Source organism: Cyanistes caeruleus, chromosome 21 (genome assembly GCF_971803275.1).
Source record: "Cyanistes caeruleus chromosome 21, bCyaCae1.hap1.1, whole genome shotgun sequence".
In the NCBI taxonomy this organism is placed as follows: domain Eukaryota; kingdom Metazoa; phylum Chordata; class Aves; order Passeriformes; family Paridae; genus Cyanistes; species Cyanistes caeruleus.
The window spans coordinates 2,943,411-2,958,662 of NC_141721.1; the positions used below are offsets into that span (position 1 = coordinate 2,943,411).

The 15,252-nt window shown below is 49.7% G+C and overlaps 2 protein-coding genes across 3 annotated transcripts; both read left to right on the forward strand.

Moving 5' to 3' along the window:
• The first annotated feature begins 52 nt into the window (after positions 1-52).
• DHX33 (DEAH-box helicase 33) lies at positions 53-10,207 on the forward strand. 2 transcript variants are annotated; one of them, XM_023939113.2, is made up of 13 exons: positions 53-245; positions 758-1,270; positions 1,973-2,133; positions 3,269-3,496; positions 4,162-4,332; positions 4,733-4,918; positions 5,604-5,715; positions 6,098-6,257; positions 6,638-6,726; positions 7,021-7,148; positions 7,692-7,895; positions 8,611-8,697; positions 9,372-9,862. In XM_023939113.2, the coding sequence occupies exons 2-13, from the start codon at positions 982-984 to the stop codon at positions 9,678-9,680; spliced, it is 2,124 nt and encodes a 707-aa protein (XP_023794881.2). In that variant the 5' UTR covers positions 53-245; positions 758-981; the 3' UTR covers positions 9,681-9,862. The 2 variants fall into 2 exon arrangements, with proteins under 2 accessions (XP_023794881.2, XP_023794882.2); XM_023939114.2 differs by lacking the exon at positions 53-245 and having other exon boundaries at positions 9,841-10,207.
• A 420-nt stretch (positions 10,208-10,627) lies between these two features.
• On the forward strand, positions 10,628-14,999 carry C1QBP (complement C1q binding protein). Its single transcript, XM_086859098.1, has 6 exons — positions 10,628-10,900; positions 11,493-11,643; positions 12,015-12,102; positions 12,694-12,789; positions 13,470-13,592; positions 14,579-14,999. Exons 1-6 carry the CDS (start codon positions 10,657-10,659, stop codon positions 14,726-14,728), a joined length of 852 nt encoding a protein of 283 aa, XP_086715224.1. The 5' UTR covers positions 10,628-10,656; the 3' UTR covers positions 14,729-14,999.
• Positions 15,000-15,252: the final 253 nt, after the last annotated feature.

The window sequence follows — 15,252 nt, forward strand, 5'->3', positions numbered from 1 at the left end:
AAAGCAGGAGCTGGAAAAAGCAAGTCCTTGAAGAGACAGAGAAAACTGAAGCTTTTCACACGAGTGTCTCAGAACTGCAGGATGCAGCATTGTCTGCTCAGGATGTGAAATCCACAGTCTGTGGATGAAGTTTGTTGTGTCCAGCACAGGCTAATGAGACTGAGTGGGATTTAGCTTAAAGCTAAATTGATTATGAATACATCTGAGGAGCCACAGGAGCTTGGAGCTCAGTTCAGCTCATCATGGTCAGTTCTTAAATTGCCATAGAAAGTATTGGGTAGGGGTTTATTGATTATATCATAGTAGATAAAATATATCATAATAGATGAAACGAGTTAAAGCTGCATCTTCATTCTACATTTTAGAGGATGGGCTCACGCATGACAGTGTCAGATTATGTTTTCAAAAACTCACCACAGGTTTTAATATTTGTAATTTATAATCCAGGAGAGAAATATGTGGGTATCTCAAGGGAAATTCTTTGTCCACAAGCAGTATGTTAGATTCTGATAAAATCTGTGAGGTGATTTGTATCTGTATTTTTATCTGTTAAAGGTTATGAAAACTTAGGGGAGCTTTGGGGGGTTTTACAGGTTTTTCAGCTTGTTTTTTGGGGCAGTTTTGATTGTTTCTGGAGCAGACTTCCAGTACTGCTAGAGAACAAGAGTGAAAGTGTTTTGGACAATGTTGCTTTAGCATAGCTTATGAGGCGGGAATTAGATCAAAACCTTATTTTTGTGTTTTTGGTTTTTTTTAGTTCAGTGTTTGAGAGCCCCTCCTTAGCTTGTTACTGGGACAAGTCCTGAACGGGAACGTGTCCCGACCCTGCCTGCAGTCGGCTCTGTGCCCTCCTTGCTTGCATTTGGCTGCGGTTTGTGGTCCGGGATTTTTCCGAGGGTCCCCGGCCCCGAGGGGCTCGGAGCAGGGAGCGGTGCAAATGGTGGCGACATCGAGACTACAACTCCCAGGGTGCTCTGCGCAATGTCGCGCTGTGACGTCATTGCTGCGCCAGGGAGCCTGTGGAGCGCGGCCGGAGCCCCGGGACAGCCCCGGCGGGACGGGACAGGACGGGACGGGACCGGAGGGCGAGGGGCGATGGCTCAGGACAGCGAGGGGCCTCCGGCCAAGCGGTTCAAGGCAGTGGCCCCCGGCACGCAGCCCCAGAGCGCCGTGCCTCCCGCACACGTGCAGCGCCGCTCCCTGCCCATCTCCGGAGCCCGCGGCCCGCTGCTGGCCCGGCTCCGCCGCCTCGACACCGCCGTGCTCATCGGTGAGTGCCGGGCAGGGCGGTGTCCCATGGAGTGGCCTGGGCTGGGAAAAGCTGCTCAGAAACGGTTTGGGTGTAAATCTGAAGTGTGATGAACAAGGGGTATAATGACTTGTGCTTTGGCAGCGGGGGACTTCGTTTTTATGGAGAAGGCAAAAGTATTTCCCTCTCCTTTCGCTGTCTGCCTGGAGTTCAGTCAAAGCCAGATGGCAAAACTATCTTCTTCTGAAGACTCTCCTCACTTACTTACATTTTCAGGGGTTTTCCACTGATATTATTATGCTTTCTGTGAGTACGAACTAAAAAGCTTTTTGTGTCGGGCTTTCAGGAGCTAAAGATATATAACTTCCCATCTTGTAGTCTAAAGACTCAGCATTTGTTGTAACTAAATGAAAAACGCTTTGTATGTCATTCCTATCAGTGTCACACCACAGACACTTCACCTCCAGAGAGGCTTGAGTACATTTCTAAACCAGAATGTGACTGGAGAGCATCTGGGTGGAGAGAGCTCTGCAGAGGAGCAACCCATCAGCAAGAGGAGAGCATTGGGGTGGTGTCTCTGCCCTGCCACCCCTTTGTGGTGGGACTCTCCCCATCTTCAGCTTCCCCATCCTCAAACAGGGCTAAACGTTAACATAAAAAACCGAGTTTGACAATGCTATAAAAGTGCGGGGTTGGAAACCCTATTCCCTTGATATTCCTTAGGAGAAACAGGCTCAGGGAAGACCACTCAGCTCCCTCAGTACCTGTATGAAGTGGGGATTGGCCACCCTGGCATCATCGCTGTGACCCAGCCCCGCAGGGTGGCAGCTGTCACCCTGGCTGCCAGAGTCGCCGAGGAGAAGAGGACGGAGCTGGGGAGGCTGGTAGGTTGATGTACAGCTTAACTCTGCACTGGGGATGGGGCCCTGGAAGGCTTCAATGGGTAGGATAATCATTCTTTAATTTAATTATTAATTTTATAATTAGTTTTGGGTGCCACAATATAACAAGGATGTAAAAGCTGTATGAGAGTGCTCAAAGGAGCGATATGAAGATGATGAAGGGTCAGGAGGGGCTGAGATCATTTGGTCTGTTCAGCTGGAGAAGTGGAGAATTTGGTCAAATTGGTCAACAAGGTCTGCAGCTTCCTCCCGAGGAGCAGCTCCAATTTCTGCTCTCTGTGACCAGGGACAGGACCTGAGGGAACAGCTGGAGCTGTGTCAGGAGAGGTCTAGGCTGGAGATCAGGGAAAGGTTCTTCCCCCAGAGGTGCTGGCACTGCCCAGGCTCCCCAGGGAATGGGCACGGCCCTGAGGCTGCCAGAGCTCCAGGAGTGTTTGGACAGCGCTCCCAGGGATGCCCAGACTGGGATTGTTGGGGTGTCTATACAGGGCCAGGAGCTGGACTAGATGATCCCTTCCAGCTCAGGATATTCTATGATTCTGTAATTAAATGAATGGAGTAAAATGTCTCTTTACCTGCCCCATGACAGGGTGGGCATGGTGTGTCTCTGTGGTATTGTACTTCTTGATAATTATCTTTGTTGTTCCATTTGAAAAAATACTGATTCATGAATAAAACAAAAACTATTGTGCTCCCTGTACCAGAAATCACTGTCAAGGAGAGCAGAATCCTGAATTTGTGCAGGTCTGGGGGAGAAAAGCAGAGGAGAAAGACTTCCCCTGCATAAAATCCTTGGAGAGTGTGGAATCTTTTCTAGCTGTGAGAGGGAGGGAGACTTGGGGGGCATTTGTGATGAACTTTTAGTTAGGAAGAAGCCTAACTAGAGAACATCTAGTTAGATGAACATCTAGAAGACTAGAGATGTTGGGAGTATCATTTGCTAGATTTGGAAGAAGAACTGCTCACAGCAGATAAATTGCTCTGCTTTCCAGAGCTTCCACAGGCTTCTGGTTGGCTCTGTCCAGTGCAGTGACCAGGAGCTTTGTAGCCCTTCCTTGAGGCAGGATGAGAAATGCCAGTCTTTGTGCCTGTAATCCATGTGTGATCCCTTCCCCAGGTTGGCTACACCGTGCGCTTCGATGATTGTTCGTGCGCCGAGACCAGGATCCGGTTCCTGACGGACGGAATGCTGCTCCGAGAGGCCATCGGGGACCCTCTGCTGCACAAGTACAGCGTGGTCATCCTGGACGAGGCCCACGAGAGGACCATCCACACTGATGTGCTCTTTGGAGTGGTCAAAGCTGCGCAAAAGAAGCGAAAGGAACGAGGCCTGCGGCCCCTGAAAGTGTGTTCATCTGGGATGGCAGCGAAGGGCAGGGTGGGGCTGGGCTCTGAGTGCTCTGAGCATTCCTGGGGCCTTCCAAAGTGTTTGGAATTTCAGCCTTGACCATTTTTCTGTTCCTAAAAACTCACTTTAAATCTGAATAGTTAAGGGTGTTTGATTTACAATGTGTGGGCCTGATATAACACCTCTGAACAAGATATCTGGTCACTGCCATGATAGCTTTTTTCCACAAAAGTCCCTTGGGTGTGAGCTCTAGACTAGACAGAATGCTGGGGAGGTTTTGGCCCTGCTCAGGTGTTGGCACTCCAGGTGCAGGAGCTCTGGCTGATGGCACAGCTCTGGGACATGCTCATTCCCAGGTAGGGCACTACACGTGGGATGGGTGGACATGTCAGGAATTTGTGTGAAAGCACATTGGCTTTGCTGGAGGGGCCTGGCAGGGGCCTTGCGTGGTCTTGTTCCACACACCAGCTCCTTCTGTCACAGCATTTTCTGCTTGTGTTAAAAAGCTGATGACTTTAACAAGGGGAAAGTCACTGTCTTCTGTCCCAAAGCCTGTGAGCTGTTCTGAGCGTGGTTCTCAGGATCCAGAAGGTGACTTTTGGCTGGTCCTGACTCGGTGGTGTCCAGCTGCAGTGCTGACCCATCCTGTGCTCCCCCTGAAGGTGATTGTCATGTCAGCCACGATGGATGTTGACCAGTTCTCCCAGTATTTCAATGGAGCTCCTGTCATCTATCTGGAAGGCCGGCAGCATCCCATTGAGATCTTTTACACCAAGGAGCAGCAGAGTGACTACCTGCAGGCAGCATTGGTGTCCATCTTCCAGATCCACCAGGTATGAGGCTCTCTTCAGGTTTGTGTCCCTCTGGGGCCAGGGGTTGGCGTTCTGTGCTGGGCTGTTTGACTGCCAAACACTTGGATTGTTGTGTTGGTTCTTTAAACTGCATTTAGTGCTTTGAAGTTGCTGCTGCTGTTGGGATTTGGGACCTGTATGTCCAGGCTGGAGCTGAAGGGATACTGCTGAGCAAAGCTCTGCAATGTCAGCTCATGCCTAAAACCTGAATGTTCCTCTCACCTGAGTTCTCTGTACCTGGCTGCTTGCTGGCTCCCTCTGCCTGGCCTGGACAGTTATTTGAGGACACAGCAATTCCTCCATCCTTTTAACACTCAGTTAGCCACCTCAGTTCTCCTTTTCTATCCAAACCTTCCTAACTTGCTTTTTCCTCTGCCTCCAGGAAGCCCCTGCGTGCCAGGACATCCTGGTGTTCCTGACTGGTCAGGAAGAAATTGAAGCAATGACCAAAACCTGTCGAGATGTTGCCCAGCATCTCCCCGAGGGCTGCCCACGGATGACAGTGCTGCCCCTTTATGCTTCTCTGCCCCATTGCCAACAACTCCGTGCCTTTAAACCTACCCCAGAGGTGAGGATGGGTGAACAATACCTGTTACCTGTTTGCTTCCATGAGTCTTGGGAAGAAACACTTGGACGTTCAGGGGCTAAATCAGTCTGTACTGGTAGTAAGCAATAGTCTCCATTTGCTTTAGGCTGAGTGGTTCCAGTGTGATAAAAGACACTGCAACCTGTGATGGTTTGAACTGATGCATCCAGTAAGTCACATGGGAGCACAAAAAGAAGGAGGGATTAGAGGGAGTGAAAAGGGCACAGGAATTTAAATTTCCCCCATTTCATTGGGATTTTTTGTCCATATCACAAAAAAGCTGCAGCAGCTAATGGGGGAAGTACTGAGAAACCTGAGAATGGTTGTCAGGGCCATAATAAAAGGAATTTGTGCTTCCTCAGGCTCTTTTGTACTTACTCAGCAGATAAATAAGAACACAAATGTTGTGCCAGAAATGAAACCAAAACTGTTGAAAGATACATTGAGAACAGCTGTTGTGGTGGTGTATTTTGCTGCAAATGCAGGCACATGTTTTAGAAGCTGATTAGAAACTGGAGATTACCTTAAATTCTGAGAGCTGGCACAGCAAACACAGTTTGTGCTCACAATGTGGGGCAGGGCTTGGCCCACACTGGCCCAAAGCAGCAGAATTTCTGTGTTGCAGCTGCTCTGAGGTAGCCTTACTTTGATTTGTCCTTCCTCCCAGGGCTGTCGCAAAGTGATCCTCTCCACCAACATCGCAGAAACCTCCATCACCATTGCGGGGATAAAATTCGTTGTGGACACAGGCATGGTCAAAGCCAAGAAGTACAGCCCTGGTGAGGAATTCTGAGGAACAGGGCCAAGATTGAGTTTGGGTTTGTAGAAGTTACTGGAGGCCATAAGCCCCACTGAAAGAGGATTTCAGACACCCTCCGTGCTGTTTAAATTAATGTCTCAGGTTGGGGTGTGGGGTTTGGTGGTGTTTTTGTGGGGTTTTTTGAGTATCAGCCATGAGGGGGGTAAAAATCTGTCAAATGTGAATCTTCTCTTCATGGACACAGCATGGGATAGTTCATTGTGTTTCATGGTGCTGAACCAAGTGAGCACTGAGCTGTATTTGAATGTTAAACCCTGGGAATTCTCACTGTTAATCCTCTGTGTTTTCCAAAGCTGTGCCTTGCACAGGCACTGACTGAGGTGATGCTTTTCCATTCCCAGAAACTGGGCTGGAAGTGCTGGCAGTGCAGCAGGTGTCCAAGGCCCAGGCTTGGCAGCGCACAGGGAGAGCAGGGAGACAGGAGAGCGGCATCTGCTACCGGCTCTACACAGAGGAGGACTTTGAGAAGTTTGATGAAATGACAACACCTGAGATACAGAGGTGGGGACAGAGCCATCACACTCCTTGCCACACCTCTTTTACAGCTGGAGCTGTGGGAAGAACTGAGCAGCAAAACTGGATCTGGGGGCTGATGGGATGACTTGAGAAAAATGGAAGTGTGGGGACTAAACAGAAAAACTGGGAGAGGTTTGCTCAGGGTGGACAGTTGCACTGAGTCTCCAAACACATGAGGCAATAGCTCTCCTGACTGTCCTCCAGATCTTGGACTTGCCTCTTCCTGGTTGAGGAAGTAAGGCTTGAGCAGCAGCATCAGACTAGTCTCTGTCAAGCTGCAGCACAGGCCTGAGACTCTGTCTCAGCTTCTGTAAAAAAAGAATAAAATAAAGGAACTATCTCAGTTGTTTTTTCTGCCTGTGCAGGTGTAACCTGGCCAGTGTGGTGCTTCAGCTCCTAGCCCTGAAAATTCCCAATGTGCTCACCTTTGACTTCATGTCCAAACCATCTCCTGGTAAGTGGCTACAAAGGCAGCCATGGGGAAAAAGAGCAGGGAGCAGTCTTGAGTCATAACAACACAGTGTGAAGGTGTGCCCTGACTGCCAAAGGAAGCCAGAGTAAATGGGGGAGAAGTGCTCATTCTTCTGGATAGAGGAGGATAAACCACATTTTGGGACCCTGATTTCTCTAAATGGAAAGTGCTTGTCCCTCTGGCCAGGGGAGGGAGGCAGTGATGGAGCCAGCTGATCCTTTACATCCCTCAGTGGGAGGCAGGAGGCCTCACAGCCCAGTGTCCTTGTTTTGGCAGATGCTATTCAAGCAGCAATTGATCAGCTGGACCTGCTGGGGGCTGTGACCCAAAAGGAAGGTCAGCTTGTCCTGACCCCCCTGGGAAGGAAAATGGCAGCCTTTCCACTGGATCCAAAATTCTCCAAGGTAAAAACTGCAGAAAAATAAACATTTTCAATCTCATATATTCACCTCTGTACCATTGCTGTTTCTGTTTCAAACTCCTTAAACAAGGTGTGAAATTTGGGGTGTTAGCAGCTGTACTGGTATATTTGCTGTACATTAATGTACAGAATTTACAGCCCTTTTGCTGGATTGCTTGTCATTTGTTGTTAAATTCAGGAAAGATTTTTAAAAGATAATTCCTTTCCTCTGGAACCTCTGAAGGTGAGCAAGGCAAATTTGCTTACAATGTTCAGGATTGTTTAGCAGGTCCATGAAATGTCTGTTGCTGTAGTTGGTCTCAGTCTCTGTGTTTGTACTGATTAGGCACTGGTAAGTCTCAGGAAGGAGCCTGGCAGTTGCTGTTAAAGGTGCTTGGTGAGCCCACTGGAGGATTTACAGCTGTTACTAGGCCCAGATGTTTATGCGATTGTCCCAAGCAATGTTTGGTCTGCCAGGGAACAGAAAGATCTGCCTGGTTGAAGTGGGTTTGGTCGACCAAAAATGAGTTTTGTTGTGTCTGTGCAGGCCATCCTCCTGTCCCCCAAGTTCCACTGTGCAGAGGAGATCCTGACCATCGTGTCACTGTTATCAGTGGACAGTGTCCTCCACAACCCCCCTGCCCAGCGGGATGAGGTGCAGGCTGTCAGGAGGAAATTCATCTCCAGTGAGGGCGATCATCTGACCCTGCTCAACGTGTACAGGGCCTACAAGAACGTCAGCGGGCACAAGGTGAGATGGTCTGAGGCTGCCAGTGCTGTCTGAGCTCATGGGGTGAGGAGTTTTTGGCACAGAGCAGAGCGACTCCTGCATCCTCCAAAGCAGAGAGAAAAGAGGGCTCATCCTTTACATCTGAGGAATCAGAGGAAAGTTCCTACAAAGGTTCCTACAGAAAGCTCTGGCAAAGCTTTGTGGGACCTGTTCTGTAATCACAGCCAGGGCTCTTCCATCCCTGGTTCCAGCTGGAAACAGAAGGCAGTGTGTTAAGACTTGATGATAAATATCTGGATATGCTCTGTGACAGGATTCATTGGAAAAACACTGAGCATATTTAAAAGGAGATTTGGATTTATCCTACTCTATCAACACCTCTCATTGATTTGTGCATCTGTGGACTCATGCACCCCATTCCTTGCAGCACCTGTCATTCTTACCTGATTTGTTTTCACCACCTGTGGGATAGCAAGTGCTGTTCTGCAGCTCTTGGTGGCCTTGCAGAGAAGCTCTGAGTGGGGAAAGAACCACCACATGCTGGTTTTGAGCACTGTGGGAGGGGAATCTAGACAGAGGGGAGTAAAGGGGAGTAGAAATACGGGCAGGAAAAGGGTCAGCACCTTTTCTCTGAGGCAGATTGTAGGGGGGATTCTGCTTTTCATGGTATCCAAAGGCTGTCATGCTCCTGGGGTGAAGAAATAGCCTCTTCTAACTCCTGGTGTCTCTGCTGCAGGGATGGTGCAGAGAGAACTTTATTAACGGCAGGAACATGAAGCTGATGGCAGAAGTCAGAGCTCAGCTCAGGGACATTTGTGTAAAGGTAACTTCCTTCCATATTCTATTTCTCTGTTTCACATGTTGGTATTTTCCTGTTTATCCCCAAACTGATGTTACTGTGCACCAAGTCCCAGGAGTGAGAAAACGTGGGGTTGTTTACAGTCTCCTGTAAATAGCTGGCTAAAATTCCTGACTGTGCAGCTGCATCCCAAAATCTTAAAGCCACAGGACTTAGTGGGTCAAGGAGAATTGGGAACCTCTGAGCAGACTTCTCAGGGAGAAAACAGGTTTTCCTAAGGGTTTTTCCTGCTCTGATGCAGGTGGGACTCTGCTGTGTGTGCCACGGAGTGCTGTCAGCCTCGGCAGCCCGTGCTGGCTGGCTTCTTCATGGAGTCAGGCATTCGGTGTGGCTGCAGCTTCCCCTCAGCGCTGTTCCTGCTGGACACAGCGTGGGAGCTGCCACTGAACCCCTGGCAGTCTGTGGTGACATGGGAGCCCCCTCTGGGCTATCATTTGTGAGTGCTGGTTGGCCTTAAGCTCACTTCCAGCAGGAGAGTGATGATCCATTTTGTTGGCTCTGGGTGAGGCCAGCATCCGCTCGAGCTGAATTCCCAGTGATCCCCCAGCATTCTGACACAGGAAATCCCCCAGGATTTCTGAAGAGAGCCCAGTGAAACAGGGCTTCAGGTCATTCTTGCTCACTCTCATCTCTCCCAGCTGTCGATGCCGCTCGAGTCCTCCCGCGGGGACACCGCGAGCGTCCGGCGCTGCCTGGCCCACAGCCTGTTCATGAACGCGGCCGAGCTGCGGCCCGACGGCTCCTACGGCACCGTGGACTCGCAGCAGGTGGTGGCCATCCACCCCTCCTCGGTGCTGTTCCAGTGCAGGCCGGCCTGTGTGGTGTACAACGGGCTGCTGCGCACCAACAAGTGCTACATGCGCGACCTGTGCGTGGTGGACGCGGAGTGGCTGCACGAGGCCGCGCCCGACTACTTCCGCAGGAAGCTCCGGACGGCCAAGAACTGACCCCTGGATGTGGGACCAGCTGGCTCAGCTTTGCCTTGAAAGATTTATTTTTTTTAAAGTTTTAATGTATAAACCTGTTTTCTATAGGCAGGATCATTTAAGTGTGCTTAAGGAAGGGGATGGGTATTTATTTAGATTGGATTTATATGCTTTTTTCCAGAATAAAGAAGTGGTGGTGAAAACCCGAATCCTGCTTGTTTTTTTGTGAGGCACAGAACAAATGATCGTGGGACAGTCCAGGACCAGTCCTGGTGTTTATTATTCTCATAGGAGTGTGTTCATTGCCAGCAGTCTGAGCTTAAAGCTGTGAAGGTAACACACTGAATCCCTGCTTCTTGTCCAGAATGGACTCTGCCATTTACATGTGCAGTGCTCAGACGCCTGCAGGGAATTGGGAGTTAAAATTCTGGTCCTTTGATGGGTTGGTATCAATTTGATGGGGTGGTACAGATGCTTTGCAGTGAATAGCAAATGGACCTTTTGTGCTTCTCCTCAGCAGTGGGCACTAGTGCCAGCTTTTGGACAAAGGGAAGGCTTGGTGCCAGGAAATACTGCCTTTGTCAGTCTTTCCTATAAAATACACATTGCTCACGGAGCAAAAAAAACCCCAAACATTCATTTTGTCTTTTTCTGAGGAGACCGCCATGCTCTGGCCTGGACACTGGCAGTCTTAATTGGGACTAATTCCTAATTCCTCTTTGTGCCTTTACCCGAGGAGCGACCTGTACGGCTGCTCCTTCCATCCTGCCCATTCCATTGTCAGGGATCCCAGGAGCCAGACACTCCTTGGCACACTCCGTCCTGCCAGGACCGGGGCTCGAACTCGCGGTTACAGCGGGGCCGGGGCTCGAACTCGCGGTTTCAGCGGGGCGGGGACTCGAACCGGCGGCGCCGTGTCCCGCGCGGGGCCCGCCGGGGCCGGAAGCGGAGCGCGGTTCCGGGGCGGGCCGTCCTGCTCGCCGCTCGCTCCCGCACGATGCTCCTCGCCCGCTCCCTGCGCGCCGCGGCCGCCGCCGCGCTGCGCCCTCCGCGCCCCGCTCCGCGCCGGCCGCTCAGCTCCGCGTCCCCCCGCGCTCTGCTGCCGCCGCCCGCCGCCGCGCCCGCCCTGGCGCGCTCGCTGTGGCAGCTGGGCGGCGGCGCGGGGCGGACGGCGCTGCTGCGGCCGCGGCGGGGCTCGGCCGGGCGCGTGTCCTGCGGCTGCGGCGGTCTGCACACCGAGGGTGAGCGGGGCCGCAGCGGGGCGGACACGTGCGCCGCACGCCTCACTCCGTCCCGGGAAGCACGTGGGGCGGGAGGGGGCTTTCCATGTTCCCCCCTCTTTTCCTAAGGCAACTCCACCTTTTCCTAATCTCCGTTTTCCCTAAACCACCTATTTGCCTGAATTCCGTCATTACCTAAACCCTCTTTTCCTCTACACCCCCTTCTCTACCTCCTCTCCCTACTCCACCTTCCCTAATCAACTTTTTCACAACTCCCTTTTCCCCAACCCCCCTTTCCTTAAGCCTTTTTTTCCTCAAACCACCATTTTTTCCCAAACCCTTTTCCTACCCGTCCTTCCCTTAAGCCCACCCCCCTTTTCCTTAACCCCCACTTTTCTTACCCCCGTTTTACTCTCCTCTTTCCTTACTCCCCCTTTCCCTAATCCCCCCTTTTCCTAGCTCCCCCTTTCCCTAATTATCCTTTCCCTGAACCCCTGTTTTCCAACATCCCTTTCCCTTCCCTCTCCTTCCCCTGAGCTCAACCCCCCTTTCCTTAATTCCCCCCCTCTCCACAACCCTCCCTTTCCCTAACCCCATTTTCTCTCCCCACCAGGAGACAAAGCCTTTGCGCAGTTCCTGACTGATGAGATCAAGGAGGAGAAGAAGATCCAGAAGCACAAGTCCCTGCCCAAGGTCTCTGGGGGCTGGGAGCTGGAGGTCCACGGCACGGAGGCCAAGCTGGTGCGGAAAATCGCGGGGGAAAAGTAAGTGGGGTCTGGGAAGGGTCCCCAGCAGCTGAGGGCAGGTGGGTCACAGTGTCCAGGCTTCTCCATGTGCTCCTGCCCCAAACTGCAGGCTGCAAAGGCTCTCTATGTTATCACTTTGGGCCAAAGGAGCTTTTTTCACACCAGTTTGTTACTGTGTTTTGTGTTACAAAGTTTCTTCCTGTTTTTAAAAATAACAGTTCAGTAAAACTTTAAAAAGTGAGAGCACTTGGAGGGGGAAGCTTCCCTCAGGTCTGTCTTTTACCTGGTTTTGTTCACGCTGTGTGAATTCGGAATGAGGGCTTAAAAGACCCAATCTGATGGGCATTTTTTGTGTGTGTTCAAAAGAATTGTTCCTGTTTCTTTTGCAGGATAACGGTTACATTCAACATCAATAACAGCATTCCACCCTCGGCTGAAGAAGACACACAGGAGCAGCAGAAACCTGATGAGCAGGAGGTAACTGAGCCCTGATGTGCATTTAATGTTGGGGATACAGATGAAAAGTTGGAATCTTGTCTTTGGGAAGTTGGAAGCCTTTTCCTCAAGTGTTGAGGCTTTTTCTCCCTGATATTTATATTTATCTCCCTGATATTTGGGAGCATTAAGTCACAAAATGCAGATTTTCCAGGGCTGGCTGTGACCTTCCTCTCTGCTGCAGAAAGCAGAGCAGGTGGGAGGGCTCTAGGAGGAGAAATTGGAGGAATTCTGAGACTTTCTAGCACCTTCCAGTACGAAAAGGGTCTACAGGAGAGCGGGACACTTTGTACAAGGGAATGGAGCAACAGGTTAAGGGGGTTTGGCTTTTAACTGACAGGGTGTGGGGCTAAATTAGGTATTGTGAGAGATTGTTCCCTGTGAGGGTGGGGAGGCCCTGGCACAGGAAAGCTGCCCCATCCCTGAAAGTGTCCAAGATGAGGTTGGATGGGGCTTGGAGCAGCCTGGGATAGTGGAAGGTGTCAGGGAATACCCAGTGCTGGCTGGGCTGTGCTGTGATTGCTTTGGCTCCTCCTCAGATTCCAGTGCTGATGCAACTCTTCTCTTATTTAGCCTGAACTTACATCAACTCCAAACTTTGTTGTGGAAGTAATAAAAGATGATACAAAACAGACCCTTGTGCTTGACTGCCATTTCCCTGAAGATGAGGTGAGTATCACTGTGCCCCTGTTGGATTTAACTGCTCTTTGTAACCTCTTGCTTTTCTGAATCTGCACAATATCCACTCTCCCCTTATTTCTTTATTTTTCTTAATCACAAAAAACAACCCAACCAAAAAAAAACCAAAAAAGCTTTATGTTTTCTTGCTTTATGTTTGCAAGAACAGTGGGGAGGAAATGTTTATGGCATTCCTCATATCCTGCCCTAGTGTTTCTGATCAGCTGGGCTGTTTATTGAATTACAGTAGAGAAGTAGGGATTAAAAAAAAGGAGGGGGGGAAATAAAATTGAGAGCTTTTGCTCACACTGGTATTTGTGGTTTATTTTGTAAATGTTTGGAGATGTTTAACAGCCACTCCTGGCTGACAGAGGTGAGACAGACACAGGAAGACATATTTAGAACCACACAGAAGAGGTTTTTATATATTTTTAAAATTCAGACTGCTAATGTACATCAGGTCCCTTTTGGCAGCACAAGCTTAGTGGATTTTCTGTGTTCTGTGCATGTCTGTGCTCATCCTCACTTACAAGGCACACCTTGAGAGGAGAGGCACAGCTTGTCTGGCCTTGGGGCTCTTCCTGGGGTATTCCCAGCCTGGGGATGAGCTGGCTGAGTGTTCCCACTAATTGGAGCTAATTGCATGTCTTGCATTTGTTTTCCTGCCTCAGATTGGACATGAAGGAGAGGAAGAAAGTGATATTTTCACAATTCGGGAGGTCAGCTTCCAGCCCACTGGAGAGGCCGACTGGAAGGACACCAACTACACCCTCAACACGGATTCCCTTGACTGGGTAGGTGCTCCTAAAGGCCACAGAGGGCACTCAGCTGTCCCTCTGCTCCTGGGTTGGGAATTAAACCTGTCTGGATGTCTGAGACAGGGACTGCCCCTGAGCTGGTGGTTCTGCTGCAGACAGAAGGTATTTCCTGGGCCCAGGGTCATGCACTGCTGATGGCATTACCAGGAATCAGGACAGACAGCTGGAACTTCTTCCTTTCCAGGTTTTATAGGCGGATTTCCCAGCCAGGAATCACACTCTGGAAATGCTTTGACACTTGTTAAACATCTTTTGATCTGTGTGTTTAACAATGTGGCTCATCAGACACCATGCATAGATAAAGGCATCTGTGTATGATATCTGATAAAGTACATTGTGTCCTGGTTTCCCAGGTCTGTTACAGTTGTAACACTCAAAATATGCACAAGAATCTGTGTTCTTATGTTCTCAATGCCAGGATTTCAAAAGGTACAATTTTTAGTTTGAGGCTGTCATGTTTAAAACTGAAAGTAGAAGTCCTAGAGTGTATCTATCCCCTTGAGAAGCACTCATGGTAAACTTGCTTAGTGTGCTGATTATTCTTTCTTCCCCCATCTTAAGACATTAAATTAATTAAAAATGTGTATGAAAAGGAAAAAGCAATGTTCATGACAGTATCATTTAAGCCTTTCAAACAAACTTGTACATCAGATACCTTTCCAAAGTGCCAGTTCACCCCTGGCTAGAGGACAGGCAGAGTTTGCCTTGTGTCATCCCTGACAGACTTCTGATGACTCCCACAATCTGAGGATCATCTCCAGGGTGTGCAGCTCCTTTGTGCTGTTTGGTTTAGGGTTTTATTACATGTTCCATGGCCTTTTCCATCCAGATGTTCCACCCAAGGTCAGGCCTGCCCCTCCTGTGGGAGCTGGGCCTTATTTTCCTGGGAGGAAGTGCCAGGTGACACCTTAATGCACCCCCTACCCAGGTGTGTTCCACTAAGTTTCTGTTCCTTGCTCCAGGCTCTCTACGATCACTTGATGGATTTCCTGGCTGACAGAGGAGTGGACAACACCTTTGCTGACGAGTTAATAGAGCTCAGCACTGCCCTGGAGCACCAGGAGTACATTAAATTCCTTGAAGACCTTAAAAGTTTTGTCAAATGTCAGTAGGTCAGGCTAGGCAACTTACCCTCAAGTGTGGGTATTCCACAGTGCTGCTTCATCCAGCAATACCCAAATATATCTTCACAGTGGATACAGAGTAAGTAATGTGGAAGGTGGAGAATGGGAGAAGGAGGATTCCCACTTGGATCTGGGGATGTGCAGTGATGGTGCAGCCCCAGTCAAGTTCTCTGATGCTACAGGCCAGAATTGCCTCACCCTGCACAGGGGTTTTTGTACAATTAAGAGTGAATGTGAAGAATAAAAACTGTTCAACATATCACTGAAAAGGGTGGTTTCTCTTCCTGCTGTACTAGAGCTGCCATGAAAGTGATGGCAGAGTTTGTCTTTGCCAGAGCTGCTCACAGAATAGTTGTGGCAGTGATGGTTGCTGATGGTTGAGTATTTCTGCTTAAACTGGTGCCTCAAATTATTGTTTGAAAGCTTTAATTTTATTTAAGTTAGTTTATTTATTTAAAGTTCACTTAAAGAGAAAGCTGAAGTCCAACATAAGCTGTGAGATCACTGATACA